General features: G+C 38.8%; 1 protein-coding gene across 2 annotated transcripts; it reads right to left on the reverse strand.

Moving 5' to 3' along the window:
- Positions 1-6,974: 6,974 nt before the first annotated feature.
- LOC133635920 (glucocorticoid-induced transcript 1 protein-like) lies at positions 6,975-24,821 on the reverse strand. 2 transcript variants are annotated; one of them, XM_062029379.1, is made up of 5 exons: positions 24,675-24,821; positions 18,880-19,031; positions 15,821-16,031; positions 11,104-11,224; positions 6,975-11,030 (listed from the first exon to the last, which is right to left on the reverse strand). In XM_062029379.1, exons 2-5 carry the CDS (start codon positions 19,021-19,023, stop codon positions 10,796-10,798), a joined length of 711 nt encoding a protein of 236 aa, XP_061885363.1. In that variant the 5' UTR covers positions 19,024-19,031; positions 24,675-24,821; the 3' UTR covers positions 6,975-10,795. The 2 variants fall into 2 exon arrangements, with proteins under 2 accessions (XP_061885363.1, XP_061885364.1); XM_062029380.1 differs by lacking the exon at positions 24,675-24,821 and adding an exon at positions 24,525-24,638.
- Positions 24,822-26,459: the final 1,638 nt, after the last annotated feature.

Raw genomic sequence — 26,459 nt, forward strand, 5'->3', positions numbered from 1 at the left:
TTATGTTTTTTGTTTTTTTTGTTTTGTTTTGTTTTATTTTTTTGTTTTATGTTTTTTGTTTTTCGTTTTATGTTTTGTTTTATGTTTTTTGTTTTTTGTTTTTTGTTTTTTGTTTTATGTTTTTTGTTTTATAATTTAATGTTTTTGTTTTATGTTTTATGTTTTATTTTTTATGTTTTTTGTTTCATGTTTTTTTTTTGTTTTTGTTTTTTTTTTTTTTAGGTTTTTTTGTATTTTGTTTCATGTTTTTTGTTTTTTGTTTTTGTTTTTTTTCTTTTATTTTTTTGTTTTAGGTTTTTTGTGTTTTTGTTTTATGTTTTATGTTTTTTGTTTTTTGTTTTTTGTTTTTTGTTTTATGTTTTTTGTTTTATGTTTTTTGTTTTTTGTTTTATGTTTTATGGGGATTTCATCCAACCAGAATGCGAAGTGAGATGAAAAAAAGTATTCAAAGATGAACTATGAAAATGTTACAATGGTGGATATATAAATGTTACAATGGTGGATATATAAATGTTACAATGGTGGATATATAAATGTTACAATTGTGGATATATAAATGTTACAATGGTGGATATAAAAATGTTACAATGGTGGATATGTAAATGTTACAATGGTGGATATATAAATGTTACAATGGTGGATAAATAAATGTTACAATGGTGGATAAATAAATGTTACAATGGTGGATATATAAATGTTTACAATGTGTATTTCCTGTCTGGTCAGATGCTTTAACACAAGTAACGTGCAGCTGAGCAGCGACCTCTGGTGTCAGTGGTGTTTATTACATTCTCCACACAACGCAGAGGAAGAGAACACCTAACATATGACGTCATACTTCAACTAACTGATGCAACATCTGATGTGTAATCCTCAATCCATCGTAATTGTACTAAAGACCGTCTGTGTAACATTTGTTTTCTTTGTGTGTCATTGTTGAGTTACTTCAGCGTACGTAGTTCACTTTTACGACACTGGGGCGGCTTTGAACGCACCATTGCATCGGCAAGCTGTGAAAGTTACAGTGAATTATTTAATTATTTAACGACAGTGAACATGGTTGTCTATTATTTAATTACCTTTTTTTTTCATTTTCACTTTAGCAATATTACATTTAAAATGAACGTGTTTTGTCACTGTAAGAAATGACACATTGAAAGCCATAATCATATAATAATAATAATAATGAAAATAGCAATGATAATGATATTGATAACAATAATAGTCGTAATAACAGTATTAATAATAACAATAATAGTAATTAATAGTAATAATAATAATCATAATAAATATTCAGTTGGTGGAAAGCGTCACGAAAAATTGAAATGATTTATTTTGGTGACATATTGCCACCTGCTGGCGGGTCATAATATTACACATCTTCGCCAACAACAAAGAAAATATCAATAATTTAAAACATGATCGCGTGTGTCAAGCACAACATTATTTAGCAATAATAATTCAACTGTAAGTTAAAATGCAGAAAAGATACACCACTTAGATTCAAATTATAAATTAAAAAAATAATGTTTCTTGACGTTCAGACAATCGTATTGTTATAGACTAACGATTTCTTTTTCAGTGACTTTCAAAACAACAAACACGCCATTTTAGTTTCTAAAAAGAACAACTAAGATTAGATTTAGTCTCATTTGTAGTCTAGCTGCATCAAACACAACAAGACAGAGGTGTGGACTCGAGTCACATGACTTGGACTCGAGTCAGACTCGAGTCATGAATTTGATGACTTTAGATTCGACTTGACAAAATGTAAAGAGACTTGCAACTCGACTTAGACTTTAACATCAATGACTTGTGACTTCACTTGGACTTGAGCCTTTTGACTTGACATGACTTGCTACTTTCCCCAAAACCTAAAGCTTAAAAAGTTATTTGGGAGCGCTCCGTATCTTTCATTTTGTACGTGTGTGTCTATCTATCAGCGTGTGTGCTGCTTGTCAGCGTGTGTGCTGTCAGTACAACAGCCAATCAAATTAGATCTACATTGTTTTCATCACACAGCATTCAGCCAATCAAATTGCAGGACAACCAATGAACAAGAGTTGTCAAACAACGCGCCAGTGAGAAAGATTTGTACCAAAGTTGGTTTCGTTCGGGTATAAAAACTACGACTTGGTCAACAAAAAACGAATTGCCGTATGCAAATCACACAGTTCGAATATTACAGACGGAGACGTAACAACTTCCAACTTCGTTCGACATTTGAAGTTGCACAAACAAGGGTAAGTTTTGAATGTAAGATAACGTTTATTGGCTAAGTAACGTGACTTTTATTTGCTGTGTAATTAAATCAGTGAGGCTGTAAACTCACTGCTAACGTTATAACCATAGACATCTTGTAAGTAGACGCAGCATCGAGCGCTACTGCCTACAGGCGCAGACGAGACGCGGGGCCACCATCTTGGAGTGGTGATCCGCTCCACTCAGTGCAATTCATTTGGCAGGAGCAATGAACTGTCAGCGCATTTAATTCATTTTACCTCACTGAATACCACTCATTTTCACGCGCTTTTTTGTCATACGTGTAGCTATGATAAAGGACACATGTTTTATTATTCATAGTTTGCTTAACAGTAATATAATATTCTTATATGCTATAAGTGACCAGACGTCCCAGATCAAAACTGGGAATATAAGCCCATAGAAGGGGGAAAAAACGGTCAGCTATTTTTAAGTTGAAGAAACAATATAATTACGTTATATATACATGCGTATATCCTACATAAACAATGTATGAATACATTAGATATCTATATATCTTATAGACTGTATCTCTGTTGCTGCAGCAGAGAGTTTATTCTGTCTTGACACTTTGTATTGATATTTTGTATTACATTCTTCCCTTAAATGATCATGTTTACAGTGATTGTTATGTATGTATTTTGTATGTATTTCGCTTTGGATAAAAGCGTCTGCCAAATACTTGAACATATATAAACACCTGAAAGTCTTTATATCAGCTAAAACCACCAATCTGTTTGACTGGATTCAGAATAAAACCAAATGCTGTCTTACCCAACAATGTTAGTATTTGAATATTGTTACTTGAAGACTTATTCCTGGTTACAATTATACTGTTAAGAAAGTATTGTCTTATATTTTGCCTAAAATGAGAATGCACCATAATCAGTGGCGGCTGGTGAATTTTGTTTTAGGTGGGGCTGAAAGTTTGTAAACCAAACCCCTGTAGGGGCGTCATCCTCTCCCAGAAGATTTATTTGTGATTTTCACATACAAATATTGAAGATCTTTGCTCCTTCTCAACTCTGTGGTAATGTTATTTTCATAAAATACAACCAATAGTACATTAATGTTAAATCTTACTTGTGAAAAGTAATCTCCCGATTCCTATTTTCAACAGTCCGCTCACTTGAGCAGGAAAACGCTGAACACCATCTTTGTTTTCTACCTGTCAACTGTCAGTTTAGGCTGCTCGCAGCAACCAATACTGCGTCTACTTATAAGATATCTATGGTTATAACGTCATTGCAAACACGGCAATATGTTGCGTCCACTGCAGTTTGCTACCTTATTCATACTTTTTATCAAGTGATTTTTTTTAAGCAGGGTTGCATGAGGTACCTACACTTAACGTTACGTTAGTCAATGTATCACACACAGTAACATAACGTTAGACGGCGGTCACCAGCACCGCATATTTTAGCCACCTACAAAAAGACAAACAGTCAAATAAAGGTCAGTTAAAATGTATACTATATTAAGAATATATTGCATAGGGCCCTGACATCTAAAAAGTACAACTCTGTTCATTGTTATGTTCATGTATTTGTTATGTTTTACATGTGTACGCACACATAAACACACATACAGTATGAGATGAGATCAATGAGATAAGGTAAGAACAGAATAGAAACTGCTGTGGAACTAGTTACAATGCAATATGCCATGGAAATACAATGTTAACACTTTTGTACAAATAAGTACAATTGCACTTGTTTTTGCAAATGTGTTTATTCTGTAAAGGAATGAGTTAAATGTTTAAAATTGTTTAAACTATTAGAATGACTGTTTAATAGTGCTATTACGAATTGCAATGTCAGTACTATTTTTTTTCTTGCTATTTCAAATGCACCTGTTTTAATAAATAAATACAGCGTTTTAAAAGCATACACAATCTGTGTAAAAATATTAATCTGTGGTTAAAAGGACTTGAAAGGACTCGAAACTCAAAATGCAGGACTTGTGACTTGACTTGAGACTTTCCAGTCTTGACTTTGGACTTGACTCGGGACTTGCCTGTCTTGACTCGGGACTTGACTCGAGACTTGAGGGCAAAGACTTGAGACTTACTTGTGACTTGCAAAGCAATGACTTTGTCCCACCTCTGCAACAAGATAGGTTTATTGTATCACCCTCTTCTTCCTGCCACGCAGTTGTGCGTGTTGATCATACAACTAAATATTCCATGTTCCAAAGAGAAAGTAGCAGTTTCAGTCAAACAAACACCGACAATAACTACTAAGTCTTGTTGGCGCGTTAAAAAAAAAAAAATAAATAAATAAAAACACAACTTCTGTGCTCAAATCCATGCTTTTATTTTGAAAGCCTGGCCCGACCGTCTACAGGAAGTTTTTCCGACGTTGCGCAACGAACCGGAAGCGGTGCTAGTCATATTTTATTTTGGTGATTGTTCAAACGCGTGAGGTTTTTTTTTAAAAGTTCGACACATTTTGTACAATAAATGTGGTAATAAAATAACACAATGTAAGTCAACATGTGCAAATTTAATCCGAACAAAACATTTTAGATTTGATTTGCGGCAAATGACTAAGAGATTAATATATCTCATGATTCATCCATGTTGACAATAAGAACAAAGTCCATCAAATAAGTGTTCATGTTGTGTTGACTCCTTAAACAACACAAATGGACAAAGCAAGGAAAAGTAGAATATTAATAACATATTTTCCTAAGCAGTAGTTATTCATTCCTGCAATACTCTCATGCGCCACTTGGTGACAGTAATGTTCTGCAAACATTTACTCAGTGGCGTGTATAGGATTTCCATCCATCCATTTTTTCTACCGCTTGTCCCTTTCGGGGTTGCTGGAGCCTATCTCATTCCTCTCATATTTCATAGTGTTGAACATGGAAGCTTCAGTCAGATGTTGAATGACTGCTGGCCACCAAACAAATATGAATATATATGAATACATCAGGTACATTTGATGTATATGTCTATATTGGAACAAATAATGTATTAAACAAAATGTACTGTATATGTCTATATTGGAACAAATATTTATGTATATGTATATATTAAACAAAATGTACTGTATATGTCTATATTGGAACAAATATGGATATCAAACAAATATGAATGTATATCCATATATCAAACATATATAAACATAAATGCATATATCAAACACATTTGAATGTATATGCATATATCAGACAAATATGAATATATTTTATATTAATTTATATGCATATATCACAAAATATGCATGTATATTAGGGATGTCCGATAATGGCTTTTTGCCGATATCCGATATTGTCCAACTCTTTAATTACCGATACCGATATCAACCGATACCGATACCAACCGATATATGCAGTCGTGGAATTAACACATTATTATGCCTAATTTGGACAACCAGGTATGGTGAAGATAAGGTACTTTTTAAAAATAATAATAAAATAAGATAACTAAATTAAAAACATTTTCTTGAATAAAAAAGAAAGTAAAACAATATAAAAACAGTTACACAGAAACTAGTAATTAATGAAAATGAGTAAAATGAACTGTTAAAGGTTAGTACTATTAGTGGAGCAGCAGCACGCACAATCATGTGTGCTTACGGACTGTATCCCTTGCAGACTGTATTGATATATATTGATATATAATGTAGGAACCAGAATATTGATAACAGAAAGAAATGGGGGGAGGGAGGTTTTTTGGGTTGGTGCACTAATTGTAAGTGTATCTTGTGTTTTTTATGTTGATTTAATTTTTAAAAAAACAAAAAAAACCAACAAAAAAACGATACAGATAATAAAAAAAACCGATACCGATAATTTCCGATATTACATTTTAACGCATTTATAGGCCTATCGGACATCCCTAATGTATATCCAAATATCAAACATATATGAATGCATATGCACATATCAAACAAATACTAATGTCTATGCAGATATCAAACAAATACTAATGCATGTGCCGATATCAAACATATGCATACAGTATATCAAAACATGTGCATGTATATGCAAATATCAAAATATGAATGTACATGCATATTTCAGACAAGTATGAATGTTTATGTATATATCAAACAGATATTCATGTATAGGAATGGATCACAAAATATGCACGCATATCCAAATATCAAACATATATGAATGTATATGCAATATCAAACAACTACTAATGTATATGCATACATCAAACAAATACTAATGTATATGCATATATCAAAACATGTGCATGTATATGCAAATATGAAAATATGAATGTATATGCATATGTCAAACAAATATGAATGTATGTTACTTCTTTGGCTTCTTTTATGCAATACAGACAATTTTGTTTTACTCAATCTCATTGTGGTCCGTATGATTATTTTGTAAAGTAGATTTATTTTCCAAATATGGCCAATTCAAAACAAAGTTGGTGTTTTTAGAAGTGTTTTTTCTTTTTGCTGGTTTACTGCACACTAAAAGCGCATTTAAAACGTTGCCTCGAATTAAAAGATTTCTAGATGTACACACTTTACGTAGTGCTTGGTGACTCCCATGTTTTCTAAAAGGTACAGTGCTACTAGAAGGTGTATTACAGTACTGCCAGAAGGTGTATTACAGTACAACAATAGGGTGTATTACAGTTCTACTAGAAGGTGTCCTACAGTACTACTAGAAGGTGTACAACAGTACTACTAGAAGGTGTCCTATAGTACTACTAGAAGGTGTATTACAGTACTACAATGTACTTTAGGAGTAGGTTTTAATGTTGTGATTGATCTAATTTGCACAGGAGAAGGTGTAAGACACGCAGATGACAATCAGACGTATGATTTGATAAAAGTACACACTAGTACTGGGTATATCTTCCTGTAAACAAATTCAGCTGCTTACTCAGCAATACTTTTCTTCTTCAAACAAGGGCTTTTCTTTCTTCTCATAGAGATACAGTATATAGATATATATTTACAGTATATGCATATATTTACCACTGGGATTGGTTTTGTCCCCTCGACGAAAAGCAAAATACTACTAACTTGGAAGTGTTTTACATCAACCACTTTGGTCCCAGCATTGACCCCTGGGGTGCACCATCAAGTATATCCAAGCACGAAGAACTTGTTAAATTCATCAATTGCAAAGCTAACCCTGATGTTGCAGCGTTCAACGGATCAATGACGATTGTATGATTGATTGTACAGCTCATTCATGTGTAAATATTTGCAACATAACAAAACAAGAACATAAATAGACTAATATCCCTTCTGTAGTTACCTCCTCATGGCCAGCTTGACTCTACTTGCTTAAGTTCCACATCATGCAGAAGTAAGGAGGGCTTGAGAGATTCTGTGGTTACACTTGAAGGAGTTTAGAGAGTCAGTGGTTGTACTTGAAGGAGTTTAGAGAGTCAGTGGTCACACTTAAAGGTGTTTGGAATTTCTGTGGTCACACTTGAAGGAGTTGGGAATTTTTGTGGTCACACTTGAAGAAGTTTGGAATTTCTGTGGTCACACTTGAAGGAGTTAGGAGAGTCAGTGGTCGTACTTGAAGAAGTTTGGAGAGTCAGTGGTCGTACGTGAAGGAGTTTGGAGAGTCAGTGGCCGTACTTGAAGGACTTGGGAGAGTCAGTGGTCATACTTGAAGGAATTTGGAAATACTTTGGTCACAATTGAAGGTGTTTGTAGAGTCAGTGCTCACACTTTAAGGACTTGGGAGAGTCAGTGGTCACACTTGAAGGAGTTTGGAGAGTCAGTGATTGTACTTGAAGGAGTTGGGAGAGTTAGTGGTCGTACTTGAAGGAGTTTGGAGAGTCAGTGGTCGTACTTGAAGGAGTTTGGAAATACTTTTGGTCACAATTGAAGGTGTTTGGAGAGTCAGTGGTCGTACTTGAAGGAGTTTGGAGAGTCAGTGATCACACTTAAAGGTGTTTAAAGAGTCAGTGGTCACACTTGAAGGACTTGGGAGAGTCAGTGGTCACACTTGAAGGAGTTTGGAATTTCTTTGGTCACACTTGAAGGAGTTTGGAAATGATTTGGTCACACTTGAAGGAGTTTGAAATTTCTGTGGTCACACTTGAAGGAGTTTGGAGAGTCAGTGGTCGCACTTGAAGGAGTTTGGAGAGTCAGTGGTCGCCCTTGAAGGAGTTTGGAGAGTCAATGGTCATACTTGAAGGAGTTTGGAGAGTCAGTGGTCGTACTTGAAGGAGTTTGGAGAGTCAGTGGTCACACTTGAAGGAGTTTAAAGAGTCAGTGGTCGTACTAGAAGGAGTTTGGAAATAATTTGGTCACAATTGAAGGAGTTTAAAGAGTCAGCGGTCGTACTTGAAGGAGTTTGGAAATACTTTGGTCACAATTGAAGGTGTTTGGAGAGTCAGTGGTCATACTTGAAGGAGTTTGGAGAGTCAGTGGTCACACTTGAAGGAGTTTAAAGAGTCAGTGGTCGTACTTAAAGGAGTTTGGAAATACTTTGGTCACAATTGAAGGTGTTTAAAGAGTCAGTGGTCGTACTTGAAGGAGTTTGGAAATACTTTGGTCACAATTGAAGGTGTTTGGAGAGTCAGTGGTCATACTTGAAGGAGTTTGGAGAGTCAGTGGTCACACTTGAAGGAGTTTAAAGAGTCAGTGGTCGTACTTAAAGGAGTTTGGAAATACTTTGGTCACAATTGAAGGTGTTTAAAGAGTCAGTGGTCGTACTTGAAGGAGTTTGGAAATACTTTGGTCACAATTGAAGGTGTTTGGAGAGTCAGTGGTCGTACTTGAAGGAGTTTGGAGAGTCAGTGGTCACACTTGAAGGAGTTTAAAGAGTCAGTGGTCGTACTTGAAGGAGTTTGGAAATACTTTAGTCACAATTGAAGGTGTTTAAAGAGTCAGTGGTCGTACTTGAAGGAGTTTGGAAATACTTTGGTCACAATTGAAGGTGTTTGGAGAGTCAGTGGTCGTACTTGAAGGAGTTTGGAGAGTCAGTGGTCACACTTGAAGGAGTTTAAAGAGTCAGTGGTCGTACTTGAAGGAGTTTGGAAATACTTTGGTCATCATTGAAGGTGTTTGGAGAGTCAGTGGTCGTACTTGAAGGAGTTTGGAGAGTCAGTGGTCACACTTGAAAGAGTTTAAAGAGTCAGTGGTCGTACTTGAAGGAGTTTGGAAATACTTTGGTCACAATTGAAGGTGTTTGGAGAGTCAGTGGTCACACTTGAAGGACTTGGGAGAGTCAGTGGTCACACTTGAAGGAGTTTGGAGAGTCAGTGGTCACACTTGAAGGACTTGGGAGAGTCAGTGGTCGTACTTGAAGGAGTTTGGAGAGTCAGTGGTCCTACTTGAAGGAGTTTGGAGAGTCAGTCGTCAGTGGTCGTATTTGAAGGTGTTTGAAAATTCTGTGGTCGAACATCTTTAAGTGTGACCACAGAATTTCCAAAAATCTTCAAGTGCGACCACTGACTCTCCAAACTCCTTCAACTTTGACCACTGACCACGGTCGCACTTGAAGGACTCCTTCAAGTGTGACCGCTGACTCTCTGAACACCTTGAAGTACGATCACTGACTCTCGAAACTCCTTCAATTTGACCACTGACTCTCCAAACCCCATTAAGTGTGACTTTCAGAACATCTTCAAGTGTGACCACAGAATTTCCAAACATCTTCAAATGCGACCACTGACTCTCCAAACTCCTTCAAGTGAAACCATTGACATCCAAACATCTTCAAGTGTGACCACAGAATTTCCAAACACCTTGAAGTGTGACGACTGACTCTCGAAAATCCTTCAGTTGTGAAGGACTCTCCAAACACCTTGTTTGTGTTTGGATGTCAGCGGTCGCACTTGAAGGAGTTTGGAGAGTCAGTGGTCGCAATTGAAGGTGTTTTTGGATGTCAGTGGTCGTACTTCAAGGTGTTTGGGGAGTCAGTGATCGCACTTGAAGGAGTTTGGAGAGTCAGTGGTCGCATTTTAAGGAGTTTGTAGAGTCTGTGGTCGTACTTGAAGGAGTTTTGATTGTTTGGAGAGTCAGTGGTCACACTTGAGGGTGTTTGGAAATTCTGTGGTCGTACTTGAAGGTAATTGGAGAGTCAGTGGTCACACTTGGAGGTGTTTGGAGAGTCAGTGGTCACATCTGAATGAGTTTGGAGAGTCAGTGGTCACATCTGAAGGAGTTTGGAGAGTCAGTGGTCGCAATTGAAGGTGTTTTTGGATGTCAGTGGTCGTAATTCAAGGTGTTTGGGGAGTCAGTGATCGCACTTGAAGGAGTTTGGAGAGTCAGTGGTCGCATTTTAAGGAGTTTGTAGAGTCTGTGGTCGTACTTGAAGGAGTTTTGATTGTTTGGAGAGTCAGTGGTCACACTTGAGGGTGTTTGGAAATTCTGTGGTCGTACTTGAAGGTAATTGGAGAGTCAGTGGTCACACTTGGAGGTGTTTGGAGAGTCAGTGGTCACATCTGAAGGAGTTCGGAGAGTCTCTGATCCCACTTGAAGGAGTTTGGACAGTCATTGGTCACACGTAAAGGAATTTGGAGAGTCTGTGGTCACAAGTGAAGGAGTTTGGATGGTCAGTGGTCACACTTGAAGGTGTAGAAGGTCTAGCTGATGGAGTCTTCTTCTGTGCTGGTGCTGGTGGAGACTTGAGTGGTAAAAGCGTGCGATGTTGATGATGTTGTGCCGTCCTCATGTTCCTGGGATGGCACGCTGGGCGTTACATGCAGGGATGCTGGGAGTCTGACGGGACAGAATGCTGAGCCGGTCGAGATGAAGTTGACCTTGTTTTTGTCAGGGCAGGAGAAGAGGAGCGCTGATGCTGAGCTGGACTGTCGGGAGCTGGAAGGAAGTTAGCGCTAGTTAGTTAGCCAGTTAGTAAGCATCAAGTGCTGCTTGGACTGAAGCAAACTACCTCATCTCCTCGAAAGCTTTGATCTTCTCGCAACCTTCGGGCGGCTCTCGCTTGAACATGTAACTGTTGTTGGGTTTTGGTGAGGAGGCGAATTTGGGGAGCGGTGAACTGCTTTCACCGTCTGTGAAGGAACACATCGAACTTAGAATAGGATGGAATGATTTCAGCGAACTCAAAGAACCTGCTCGGAAAAGTGTGACTGGAATGTTTGCAACAAAAACTAGCTTGAATTGTCTTGGAAAAGTGCAATGCTTCAATTATGAAATAGTTGAAATGGGTTGAAAAATGTGGTACAAACAGTGGGAAGCTGGAAACAGAGGGAATTCTGGGAAAAGTAGGAATTGTTGGAACTTTGAAAAATTGTTAATTTGAATGTTGAAGATGATTGGAATATGTTGTTGGCTGAATGTTCGAAGGAAAATGGCAAACTAAGAGGAATTCAAATACTTTCCAGCATTCATACAATAACAACGACACTAATAATAACAACAATGCACTTGGAAGGAATTGGAAGAAGGCTAAGACATTGCAGGTAAATGAGGCCATGCTAACAGTTAGCATGTTACACATACCAAGTTATAAGACTGTGAGGTGTATGGCTGCGGAATTACAGAAAAATGTGTAAAATTTGCCAAAAAAAGGTGAGCACTTTAATGTTAGCGTGTTAGAGTCAGTGATCGTACTTCAAGGTGTTCAGAGAGTCAGTGGTCGCACTTGAAGGAGTCCTTCAAGTGCGACCACTGACTCTCCAAACTCCTTCAAGTGCGACCACTGACTGTCCAAATAGCTTCAAGTGCAACTACAGAATTTCCCTTCAAATATGACCTTCAAGCACGACAAATGAACCTCTAAACACCTTCAAATCCGATCACTGACTCTTCAACCACATTCAAGTGTGACCACAGAATTTCCAAATTTCAAGTACAACCACTGGCTCTCTAAACACCTTCAAGTGCGATCACAGAATTTTCAAACGCCTTCAAATACGACCACTGACTCTCTAAACACATTCGAGTGTGACCACTGACTCTCCAAACGCCTTCAAGTATGACCACTGACTCTCCAAACTCCTTCAAGTGCGACCACTGACTCTCCAAACACCTTCAAGTGCGACCACAAAATTTTCAAACGCCTTCAAATACGACCACTGACTCTCTAAACCCATTCGAGTGTGACCACTGACTCTCCAAACTCCTTCAAGTATGACCACTGACTCTCCAAACTCATTCAAGTATGACCACTGACTCTCCAAACTCCTTCAAGTGCGACCACTGACTCTCCAAACACCTTCAAGTGCGACCACAAAATTTTCAAACGCCTTCAAATACGACCACTGACTCTCTAAACCCATTCGAGTGTGACCACTGACTCTCCAAACTCCTTCAAGTATGACCACTGACTCTCCAAACTCATTCAAGTATGACCACTGACTCTCCAAACTCCTTCAAGTGCGACCACTGACTCTCCAAACTCCTTCAAGTGCGACCACTGACTCTCCAAACTCCTTCAAGTATGACCACTGACTCTCCAAACTCCTCCAAGTGCGACCACTGACTCTCCAAACTCATTCGAGTGTGACCACTGACTCTCCAAACTCCTTCAAGTATGACCACTGACTCTCCAAACTTCTTCAAGTGCGACCACTGACTCTCCAAACTCCTTCAAGTGCGACCACTGACTCTCCAAACTCCTTCAAGTGCGACCACTGACTCTCCAAACTCCTTCAAGAGCGACCACTGACTCTCCAAACTCCTTCAAGTGCGACCACTGACTCTACAAACTCCTTCAAGTGCGACCACTGACTCTCCAAACTCCTTCAAGTGCGACCACTGACTCTCCAAACTCCTTCAAGTGCGACCACTGACTCTCCAAACTCCTTCAAATGCGACCACTGACTCTCCAAACACCTTTAACCGCAACCACAGAATTTTCAAACATCTTCAAATACGACCACTGACTCTCCAAACTCCTTCAAGTGCAACCACTGACTCTCCAAATTCCTTCAAGTGCAACCACTGACTCTACAAACTCCTTCAAATGCGACCACTGACTCTCCAAACTCCTTCAAGTGCGACCACTGACTCTCCAAACTCCTTCAAGTGCGACCACTGACTCTGCAAACTCCTTCAAGTGCGACCACTGACTCTGCAAACTCCTTCAAATGCGACCACTGACTCTCCAAACTCCTTCAAGTGCGACCACTGACTCTCCAAACTCCTTCAAGTGCGACCACTGACTCTCCAAACTCCTTCCAGTGCGACCACTGACTCTCCAAACTCCTTCAAATGCGACCACTGACTCTCCAAACTCCTTCAACCGCAACCACAGAATTTTCAAACATCTTCAAATACGACCACTGACTCTCTAAACACATTCAAGTGCGACCACTGACTCTCCAAACTCCTTCAAGTACGTCCACTGACTCTACAAACTCCTTCAAATGCGACCACTGACTCTACAAACTCCTTCAAGTGCGACCACTGACTCTCCAAACTCCTTCAAGTGCGACCACTGACTCTCCAAACTCCTTCAAGTGCGACCACTGACTCTCCAAACTCCTTCAAGTGCGACCACTGACTCTACAAACTCCTTCAAGTGCGACCACTGACTCTCCAAACTCCTTCAAGTGCGACCACTGACTCTCCAAACTCCTTCAAATGCGACCACTGACTCTCCAAACACCTTCAACCGCAACCACAGAATTTTCAAACATCTTCAAATACGACCACTGACTCTCTAAACACATTCGAGTGTGACCACTGACTCTCCAAAATCCTTCAAGTACGACCACTGACTCCCCAAGCTAACATTAGCATGCTAACAGTTAACAATTGCCACGTACCAAAAGCGTATTTTCGGGGCTTCCAAGCTCTAGTAAATTAGAGTGGACGCCATCCCCTAAAATGGGAAAATCCCGAGGGCGCTCGCCTCCTTCTGACGGTCATCCAGCCAAAATCACACATTGGACGTCAAAACAGGTTTTAAGTAGACAAGTGTGTGAACAAAATGAGACGTTAAGCACCGAGCTACGTTAAAGTATGGCTGAGCTACAAGAGGAGGTAATCTTGTCTTTTTGGCGTTTTTTTTTATTCGTGAATGGTAATATGAAATGTTCCCAACTTAAAGTACCCAGCCGGTACAAAAGAGACCTCTCCGACGGTATAACATATGTGGGGGTCTGTCACGTATTAAAGGCCTACTGAAATGATTTTTTTTTATTTAAACGGGGATAGCAGATCCATTCTATGTGTCATACTTGATCATTTTGCGATATTGCCATATTTTTGCTGAAAGGATTTAGTATAGAACAACGTTGATAAAGTTCGCAACTTTTGGTCTCCGATAAAAAAAAACCTTGCCCCTACCGGAAGTCGCGTGACGTAGTCAGTTGTTCACTCCCTCATATTTTCCTATTGTTTTCAACGCAGCTAGAGCTATTCGGACCGTGAAAGTGACGATTACCCCATTAATTTGAGCGAGGATGAAAGATTCGTGGACGAGGAACATTAGAGTGACGGACTAGAATGCAGTGAAATACTTTTTTTTTTTTCGCTCTGACCGTAACTTAGGTACAAGCTGGCTCATTGGATTCCACACTCTCTCCTTTTTCTATTGTGGATCACGGATTTGTATTTTAAACCACCTCGGATACTATATCCTCTTGAAAATGAGAGTCGAGAACGCGAAATGGACATTACAGTGCCTTTTATCTCCACGACAATACATCGACGAAGCTCTTTAGCATCTTTAGCATGAGCTAACGTGATAGCATCTGTCTCAAATGCAGATAGAAACAAAATAAATAAATCCCTGACTGGAAGGATAGACAGAAGATCGACAATACTATTAAACCATGTACATGTAACTACACGGTTAATAGATCTCAGCCTGGCAAAGCTTAACAATGCTGTTGCTAACGACGCTAAGGCTAACTAAGCAACCGGAGCTCACAGAGCTATGATAAAAACATTAGCGCTCCACCTACGCCAGCCAGCCCTCATCTGCTTTGCTCAGCAACACCCGTGCTCACCTGCGTTCCAGCGATTGACGGCGCGACGAAGGACTTCACCAGATCATCCGTGCGGTGGGTCTGCTAGCATCGGCTAGGCGTCTGCTAGCATCGGCTAGGCGTCTGCTATCCGAGTAAGTGGTCCTTGTGTTGCTACAGCCACCTACAACATTCTTCTTTGCAGCCTCCATTGTTCATTAAACAAATTGCAAAAGATTCACCAACACAGATGTCCATAATACTGTGGAATTATGAAATGAAAACAGAGCTTTTTTGTATTGTATTCAATGGAGAAGGCATACCTCTGTTCCTCGGGCTACGTCACGCGCATACGTCATCCTTCGAAGTCTTTTTCAAGCGGAAGTGTGGCGGGAAATTTAAAATGTCACTTTATAAGTTAACCCGGCCGTATTGGCATGTGTTGCAATGTTAAGATTTCATCATTGATATATAAACTATCAGACTGCGTGGTCGCTAGTAGTGGCTTTCAGTAGGCCTTTAAGCATAAGAGAAACGTGTGGAACTATAATAATAAAAGTGGAAGTATGAGCAATAATAATATGGGCTGCTTGCATTGCAGCAGGCCCATAATATAAATAATAATAATAATAATAATAGTAGTTATAGTCATAACCATAATAATATTCATCATAATAATCGTACAAGGAGAGGAGACCAGTTGAGAGAATGAAAAAAGATGCGTTCAACCTTTATCAGGATCGTAGAGTAGGTCCTCGGTGGAGTAAGGACTGCTGTCATGTGACCCAGGTGGGCAGGCAGGTGAGGGGCAGGGTGACAAGCTGGAACAGCTGCTGGAGCGTCCAGGACCTGAGGGAGTCTGGGTGTCGGCGCTGCGCTGGCTGCTGCTGCGCTGCTGGGGAGGGAAAGGAGCTCTGCGGCCATCAGGAACCTCCAGCGACTGAACGTGAAGAAGAATCAACCAGCAGTCAATCATTTTCCTCTCTCTCTCTCTCTATTATTTTTTACAAACCTTCAAATATCTGGTGACTGTTTGGTGCGATCACAATGAACAATTATGTAACCACCTTATTTTATTTCAGCCTTTTTAGAAAATGACACGCACGTGTGTCAGGGCTAATTATGCGTAATATAGACTAACATATGACGCCATCTTGGATCAACCAGCACCAATAGACACTTCTCCTTGGCATTGCGAGCCAGAGGCTGAACTTTATGCACCATTTATCCCCATTTTAGGGATGTAAACATAAGAAAATGTGACATGGTGACTCCCCTCGTCACTGTATCACTAAGGTAATCACTGAATATGGCTGTTTATTGGGGTGTAAAGTAAATTGGGAAAAATGTGAAATACTTCCACTCAATAAACATTGGAAGAAATCGCAAGTTCAGGGGCCGTACTTATCAAGCTTCTTAGAATGACTCCTAAGAAGTCTGCTAAGATGTGACTTAAGAGTAAATAAATTCTTCGCTGAAAGCTGCACTTAAAAGTTAGTTATCGAGCGTCTTACTCACACTTTCAGCGAAGTGTAGGACTGAATCTTAAGTGTCACACTCAGAGCTGAATTACGACATTACTATGTGCCGTAAACGGAATTTTAGGTGACGTCATTTCTGTGTCCATAGAAATGACCAATCACGGAAGGGAATCCGTTGTCTAAGAATAAAGAAATATCTTGGAAATATTTAAGTGGACAATGGGAGTGTATATTTTGACAATAAACTACAAAATAATACAAAACAAACTAGTCCCCGCCGGCACTCACGCTACCGCTCCCTCTCTTCTATCGCCCACACACTCACTGACGTCACTCACCTCACGGCCACACACATACGCTACTGTCATAACATTTTCTTTCCAATTCATTAATTAGGCAACTAATTTGAAACTGGTGTGGGTGGCTCTATATATACTAGCCCACTGCAGACACATGCAGAAATCAACAAGGAATCGAAAAGTATTAAATCTGTGACAAAAATAATATCCGCTCTGTCTAAACGATACCGTTTGATCAGCTGCTCGTCATCAAAAAAAAAACAACATTGTTCCGTTCCCTGAACGTTCGCGCACGTCTCTCTCGCCTCAGTGCCATCCCCTGCTGGCAACTCCTAACCACTTAAGACACATCTGAAGGTCTCTTAAATATGGTGGAGAGTAGGAGTGATTCTTAGACTTAAGAACGTTGATAAAAAGCTTTTATTCTTAAGTTTGAGAGTAGGACTAAATTTCGCAAATTCTCAGGACTTAAGTGTAAAATGGCACTCTAAGAAGCTTGATATGTACGGCCCCAGAACTCCAAAATGAAATGGAAAGAGGCAGAAATCATATATCTAGGACTGCGTATAACACCAAATCTTTATCCAAGGAGAGATCTAAATCGTAAACTATTAAGAATTAGGATAGAATCCAAATTGGAACGATGGTCACGTCTCCAAATATCACTTTGGGGTCGGGTGAACACAGTAAAAATGAGTACACTGCCATATATTGAAAATGATGCCTGTCCTAATGAATAAAAGTTGGTTTAGGAAAATAAATACAATGATATCACAATTTCAAGCGTTTTTAATCATCTTTAAAATCTTCAAAAAAATAAAAGATGTGTGTTCTTTTCTCCCATAATGATTGTGAGCAATAGGCAGTTCCCCTTTAAGGGCGCTGGACTTATTTTATTACGTGTGTGCAAAATAATGTTTCACCTTCTAGTAGCGCTGGACTTATTTTTTTAATAATTTTATTATGTGGTATACACTGCATCCAAACTTCCAGTGCAAAATAATATTTCACCTTTCAGGGGCGCTGAACATCATATTTTCTTTCATCTAGTAGCGTTGGACTTATTTTTTAATACATTTATTACACCCTTTAAGGGCGCTGGACTTTATATTTGATTACGTGTGGTGTACACTATATCCAAACTTCAAGTACAAAATAATGTTACACCCTTTAAGGGCGCTGGGCCTATTATTTTATTACATGTGGTGTACACTATATCCAAACTTCTAGTGCAAAATAATGTTTCACCCTTTAAGGGCGCTGGGCCTATTATTTTATTACATGTGGTGTACACTACATCCAAACTTGGAGTGCAAAATAATGTTACACCCTCTAAGGGCAGTGGGCCTATTATTTTATTACGTGTGGTGTACACTATATCCAAACTTCTAGTGCAAAATAATGTTTCACCCTTTAAGGGCGCTGGACTTAATATTTTATTACATGTGGTGTACACTATATCCAAACTTCTAGTGCAAAATAATGTTTCACCCTTTAAGGGCGCTGGGCCTATTATTACATGTGGTGTACACTATATCCAAACTTCTAGTGCAAAATAATGTTTCACCCTTTAAGGGCGCTGGACTTAATATTTGATTACATGTGGTGTACACTATATCCAAACTTCTAGTGCAAAATAATGTTTCACCCTTTAAGGGCAGTGGGCCTATTATTTTATTACGTGTGGCGTACAGTACACTGCATCCAAACTTCAAATGCAATATAACGTTTCGCCTGCAGGGGCGCTAGACTTATTGCAGAGGCACGTAAAACAAAAGTACTTAAGTGGAAGGAAAATAGCGTTGCTGCACCCAAAAGTGGGCATCTTGGATGAAGGCAGTGACAGGTAGGTGTAAGGGAGAATGTTGCACGGACAGAACATGCAGTTACGCACCTACAACACAAAATGTGTGAAATCTGTACCTAAAGATCACATTCTCTAATGCACACTCCTATTAAATGCATACTATAGAAAATGACAAAGTCAAATGAAAAAAGTGCAGCCCACCTTCAGCTCCTCCTTGTCTGCGTTGTCTTTGATGAAGACCTTTTCCAGCTCGTGGTTGATGCCCTCCATGCTGCTGGGCACGCGGGAAATGGAGGGCTTTGGCACGCTGATGTTGGACAGTGGCATCTGGCCTGACTTGGACATGGACGGTGCTGAAGGACGGACACGCACACACACACACACACACAAACACACTCTGTGAGTGGGTGAACATATTTAAATTAGGGATGTCCGATAATGGCTTTTTGCCGATATCCGATATTCCGATATTGTCCAACTCTTTAATTACCGATACCGATATCAACCGATACCGATATCAACCGATACCAATATCAACCGATATATACAGTCGTGGAATTAACACATTATTATGCCTAATTTGGACAACCAGGTATGGTGAAGATAAGGTACTTTTTGAAAAAATGAATCAAATAAAATAAGATAAATACATTCAAAACATTTTCTTGAATAAAAAAGAAAGTAAAACAATATAAAAACAGTTACATAGAAACTAGTAATTAATGAAAATTTGTCAAATTAACTGTTAAAGGTTAGTATTATTAGTGGAGCAGCAGCACGCACAATCATGTGTGCTTACGGACTGTATCCCTTGCAGACTGTATTGATATATATTGATATATAATGTAGGAAGCAGAATATTAATAACAGAAAGAAACAACCCTTTTGTGTGAATGAGTGTAAATGGGGGAGGGAGGTTTTTTGGGTTGGTGCACTAATTGTAAGTGTATCTTGTGTTTTTTAATGTTGATTTAATTAAAAAAAATAAAAATAAATAAAATAAAATAAAATAAAATAAAAAACGATACCGATAATTTCCGATATTACATTTTAACGCATATATCGGCCGATAATATCGGCAGGCCGATATTATCGGACATCCCTAAAAATTAGTAAAACTAATTGTTAAAGGTTAGTACTATTAGTGGAGCAGCAGTACGCACAATCATGTGTGCTTACGGACTGTATCCCTTGCAGACTGTATTGATATATATTGATATATAATGTAGGAAGCAGAATATTAATAACAGAAAGAAACAACCCTTTTGTGTGAATGAGTGTAAATGGGGGAGGGAGGTTTTTTGGGTTGGTGCACTAATTGTAAGTGTATCTTGTGTTTTTTAATGTTGATTTAATTAAAAAAAATAAAAATAAATAAAATAAAATAAAATAAAATAAAAAACGATACCGATAATTTCCGATATTACATTTTAACGCATATATCGGCCGATAATATCGGCAGGCCGATATTATCGGACATCCCTAAAAATTAGTAAAACTAATTGTTAAAGGTTAGTACTATTAGTGGAGCAGCAGTACGCACAATCATGTGTGCTTACGGACTGTATCCCTTGCAGACTGTATTGATATATATTGATATATAATGAAGGAAGCAGAATATTAATAACAGAAAGAAACAACCCTTTTGTGTGAATGAGTGTAAATGGGGGAGAGAGGTTTTTTGGGTTGGTGCACTAATTGTAAGTGTATCTTGTGTTTTTTATGTGGATTTAATTAAAAAAATAAAAAATGTTTTTAAAAAAACGATACTGATAATAAAAAAACCGATACCGATAATTTCCGATATTACATTTTAACGCATTTATCGGCCGATAATATCGGCAGACCGATATTATCGGACATCTCTCATTTAAATAATACATTTTGTATTACATACAACTGTTTGATCAAAACAAAGTCAATAATACACAATAACTAAATCACAAAAATACTCTTTTGAATACTTAGATTGTTGCCCTCAAAGTCCAGGGAATTATTCCCAGAGTTTGTGAACATTAACAAAAACAAAACAATTAGTTTGTGAAACTAAAAAATATTGATCCATCATCGATTACTTGGTATCGACACTCCTGATGTATGGATGGATCCACCTGCGCAGTGTTTTTCAACCTTTTTTTGAGCCAAGGCACATTTTTTGTGTTGAAAAAATGCGGAGGCACACCACCAGCAGAAATCATAAACTCAGTTGACAGTAAAAAGTGGTCGTCGCAATTGTTGGATATGACTTTAAAGCATAACCAAGCATGCATCACTATAGCTCTTGTCTCAAAGTAGGTGTACTGTCACATCACACCCTGACTTATTTGGAGTTGTTTGCTGTTTTCCTGTGTGTAGTGTTTTACTTCTTGCCTTGCGCTCCTATTTTGGTGGCTTTTTCTCTTTTTTTTGGTATTTTCCTGTAGCCGTTTCATGTCTTCCTTTGAGCGATATTCCCCGCATCTACTTTGTTTTAGCAATCAAGAATATTTCAGTTGTTTTTATCCTTCTTTGTGGGGACATTGTTGATTGTCATGTCATGTTCGGATGTACATTCTGGACGCCGCCTTTGCTCCACAGTAAGTTTTTGCTGTCGTCCAGCATTCTCTTTTTGTTTTCTTTGTAGCCAGTTCAGTTTTAGTTTCGTTCTGCATAGCCTTCCCTAAGCTTCGATGCCTTTTCTTAAGGGCACTCACCTTTTGTTTATTTTTGGTTTAAGCATAAGACACCGTTTTACCTGCATTTACAAAGCAATTAGCTACCGGCTGCCACCTACTGATATGGAAGAGTATTACACGGTTACTCTCCCGAGCTCTAGACAGCACCGACACTCAACAACAACACATCATTTGCAGACTATAATTACTGGTTTGCAAAAAACGTTTTTAACCCAAATATGTGAAATCTCCCACGGCACACCATCTTGCGGTACACTAGTGGTTGAAAAACACTGCACTAGCGGTTAGCTTAGCTATTAGCATGCCTCCTCCTGGCTTGCTCTTTGTGTGTAGCATGTGATAATGTTCCCTGTGTCCCGTGAAAAACCGTCTGACCGGAACCCTCTAATAACTAAAATTCCTTGGGTGAATTATGTAAAGTCACTACAGTAAACTCACTACAGTTTTTAGCGCTTTGATAGCTACTGACAGATATAAGTAAGAACTTTACGCTACTTTATATTAGAAATGGCAACAGTGGAGGATGAATGTCACACAACAAGATAGAGAAAAAGAAGGAACTTATCAACTACGGCGTCGTACGGACTACAAAGGCGAACGCGCGCGCATTTTCAGGACTTATGCAGATCCCAAATACACATCAGCAGGTACCAGAAGGTCAGAAAAGTTGCTTTTGCATATTATTGTGAAACAATACGCCAGATAATATGTCTTACCTTATACAAACAGCATAATAATACTCCTATGTTGAAGCACAGTACGTCTGACTATGGTAGCTGTAATGCTAAAATAATCCATCAAGCGGTGCGGCTTCATAGCTTACCAAAGTCCAACTAAAAACATTTTGACAGATTTTTGAGCGCCGTGTGTAATGTTCTATATTCTCAAAGGAACATTTTAATGTTTTGGTGTTATTTACTTGAGTCATCTTGCGGTCTACACGTATCTTGTATGTATGACTGCCATCTACTGGTCACACTTATCATTTCACAATGTACCAAATAAAATAGCTTAGTAAGCACAACCAGAATTAGGCCGTACATTAGGCGCACCGGGTTATAAGGCGCACTGTCGATTTTTGAGAAAATTAAAGGATTTTAAGTGCGCCTTATAGTCCGAAAAATACGGTAATAAAAAAAGTAAGTATTTAAAAGCTACTTTTTGACTCAGCGGTAAAGTGCTGCCAGCTAAATAAGGACTTAGAAGCAACTTTTCTTACCCTATTGGTACCTGCTTTGTGTATTTTGGATCTACATAAGTCCCCAAAATGTAAAATCAAAGCATGGACGCATGGCGGAGATATTTATAAAACAATGTTGCCTTCCTTCATACTTTCTATAAACGAGCCGTTTGGAATTTTCACAATGTGTCACGTTTTTTTTTCCAATTGGTAGCGATTTACCCAAAGTGCTCCATTGTAGTCAAGAACCCCTTTATTCCTCTCGTTGTGGGGCAGACTGGCTCGCACATGCACACGCATCCTCCGCTGTTGCCATTTGTAATACAAAGTAGCGTATAGTTCCAATTTATACCTGTCAATTTATACCTGCCAATTTATACCTGTATAAAATATAAATTATAAATGTATATTCTCAAACCAAATACTGGGTCATTTTAACTACAATTCTGGGTTAAATCTACCAAACAAATGGGTTATATATTCAACCCAAATGTTGGGTCATTTTGACGGCAATGCTGGGTTGATTTTACCAAATAAATGGGTTGTATTTTCAAACCAAATACTGGGTCATTTTAACTACAATTCTGGGTTAAATCTGCCAAACAAATGGGTTATATATTCAATCCAAATGTTGGGTCATTTTAACTGCAATACTGGGTTAATGCTACCAAATAAATTGGTTATATATTCCATCCAAATGCTGGGTCATTTTAACTCAAATGTTGGATTAATGCTATCAAATAAATGGATTATATATTCAACCCAAATGTTGGGTCATTTTAACTGCAATGCTGGGTCAATTCTACCAAATAAATGTGTTATTTTCATGTTTTTTGTAGTTCAAACGTCTTTACGATTTGTGACTCCTACAGGCAGAGATCAGCATTGCAACTTGTAGTTTTTTAAGCTTTCTGCCATCTCAGAGAACTAAATTCTTTCTATCTCAGGCACGTTACACTCTGTCGTGTTTATCAAGCATTTATCGAGAGTCTTGGGTTTTTCTTTTATTTGTCGGTTTCACTTTCTTTCTGTCAGAGACCGAAACGGCCTGACAACACTCCAAAAACTGCCGGGTAACTATTGGGCCAAACCAACGCTTGGTTAATTTAACCCAGCAAGATGGGTTTCTTATTTAACCCAGCGAGGCGGGTTGTATATTCAATCCAAATTCAGGGTCATTTGAACTGCAATGCTGGGTTATTTTTACCAAATACATGGGTTATATTTTCAAACCAAATACTGGGTCATTTTAACTACAATTCTGGGTTAAATCTACCAAACAAATGGGTTATATATTCAACCCAAATGTTGGGTCATTTTAACTGCAATGCTGGGTTGATTTTACAAAAAAAATTGGTTATACATCCCATCCAAATTCTGGGTCATTTCAACTCAAATGTTGGGTTAATGCTACCAAATAAATGGGTTATATATTATACACCACCAGCACTGCTCAATATTTCATGTTAGTGTTATTTTGACGGCCATTACAGCAGTACAGCCCACGTTAGTCAATACAATAAGCGAAGCAAATGCAGAGAATATTCATATAACGCTAAATGTTACTGTTTATGTAGTTGACCCAATTAGCTAATCAGCAATGCTAGCCAACACGATGTGCGCCAGAGTGGCAAAACCAAATTGCCTCCAAAAAACGTTATATCTACACCTTTTGGCTTATTTATTCGTTTAGTCGCATTGAGAACTTCACACAACGTCACCCTCGACGTGCATATGTTGCTTTACAATTCGGCATACCCGGGACGAAGAAAAAACATAATTTAGATGATTTGTTGACCTTATTGTGTCGTTTTGTTGAAGGTCCTCTCACCAAAACAAGTCGCTGTGTGTGACGACGAAGGCTGGGAAACCATTTACGAAAGAGCGATTTTATGTCATTTTTAGCGATGGATGATGGCATATATAGTCGCCGAATACAAGATAAGACGATCATTGCCCCCACAGGACGGGTTGCATTATTTCCAACTCACCTAAACTTCTCGAACATCGCCTGACGCTTCAATCAGCACATTTCTTAAGGGAGTTTGGCACGACAGTAGCTTAGCTTAGCGCTGTGCTACTATGGCTGCGTTGGAAAATAACACACGAAATATTACACTAAACTGCACATTTAACCCTACCTTTAGATCATGGAATGAATAATGAAGAATATGGAATGCCCGGTGGGTTCTCTCTGGTCCAGCCAGTTGTCCGAGCTGCCTCCACCCGGGCCGGCGGGACTGGAGCGAAGAGACGTGAGAACCTCCAGCCTTCTTCCCGCAGACAAGACGCCGAGGACGGGGAGAGGCTGGCTGGCGCTCCGGGACACAAAAATCACCAATATTTACCACTATGGATATTATTCATAAGAAAATATGCGTACTGTTAGTAATAATGAAATAAATATTTATCATAATCATAAGCAAATATTCCTCTAACGGTAAAAGATTACTTGTTTGTAATTTGTTTTCTATTATTTTGAAATATCAATTTATAATAATACATATTTATCATAATCATAAGCAAATATTCCTATTAAGGTAACACTACTGGTGGTAATCTATTGATTGTACTTTATTTTAAAATTTTTAGAAATATCAATTTATAATATACAAACCCCGTTTCCATATGAGTTGGGAAATTGTGTTAGATGTAAATATAAACGGAATACAATGATTTGCAAATCATTTTCAACCCATATTCAGTTGAATGCACTACAAAGACAACATATTTGATGTTCAAACTCATAAACTTTTCTTTTTTTTTTGCAAATAATAATTAACTTAGAATGTCATGGCTGCAACACGTGACAAAGTAGTTGGGAAAGGGCATGTTCACCACTGTGTTACATGGCCTTTCCTTTTAACAACACTCAGTAAAGGTTTGGGAAGTGAGGAGACACATTTTTGAAGTGGAATTCTTTCCCATTCTTGCTTGATGTACAGCTTAAGTTGTTCAACAGTCCGGGGGTCTCCCTTCTGCTATTTTAGGCTTCATAATGCACCACACATGTTCAATGTCTGGACTACAGGCAGGCCAGTCTAGTACCCGCACTCTTTTACTATGAAGCCACGTTGATGTAACACGTGGCTTGCTGATATAAGCAGGGGCGTCCATGGTAACGTTGCTTGGATGGCAACATATGTTGCTCCAAAACCTGTATGTACCTTTCAGCATTAATGGCGCCTTCACATATGTGTAAGTTACCCATGTCTTGGCCACTAATACACCCCCATACCATCACACATGCTGCCTTTTACACTTTGCGCCTAGAACAATCCGGATGGTTCTTTTCCTCTTTGGTCGTCCACAGTTTCCAAAAACAATTTGAAATGTGGACTCGTCAGACCACAGAACACTTTTCCACTTTGTATCAGTCCATCTTAGATGAGCTCAGGCCCGGCGAAGCCGACAGCGTTTCTGGGTGTTGTTGATAAACGGTTTTCGCCTTGCATAGGAGAGTTTTAACTTGCACTTACAGATGTAGCGGCCAACTGTAGTTACTGACAGTGGGTTTCTGAAGTGTGCCTGAGCCCATGTGGTGATATCCTTTACACACTGATGTCGCTTGTTGATGCAGTACAGCCTGAGGGATGGAAGGTCACGGGCTTAGCTGCTTACGTGCAGTGATTTTTTCCAGATTCTCTGAACCTTTTGATGATATTACGGAGCGTAGATGGTGAAATCCCTAAATTCCTTGCAATAGCTGGTTGAGAAATGTTGTTCTTAAACTGTTCAACAATTTGCTCAGGCATTTGTTGACAAAGTGGTGACCCTCACCCCATCCTTGTTTGTGAATGACTGAGCATTTCATGGAATCTACTTTTATACCCAATCATGGCACCCACCTGTTTCCAATTTGCCTGTTCACCTGTGGGATGTTCCAAATAAGTGTTTGATGAGCATTCCTCAACTTTATCAGTATT

Source organism: Entelurus aequoreus, linkage group LG20 (genome assembly GCF_033978785.1).
Source record: "Entelurus aequoreus isolate RoL-2023_Sb linkage group LG20, RoL_Eaeq_v1.1, whole genome shotgun sequence".
Classification (NCBI taxonomy): domain Eukaryota; kingdom Metazoa; phylum Chordata; class Actinopteri; order Syngnathiformes; family Syngnathidae; genus Entelurus; species Entelurus aequoreus.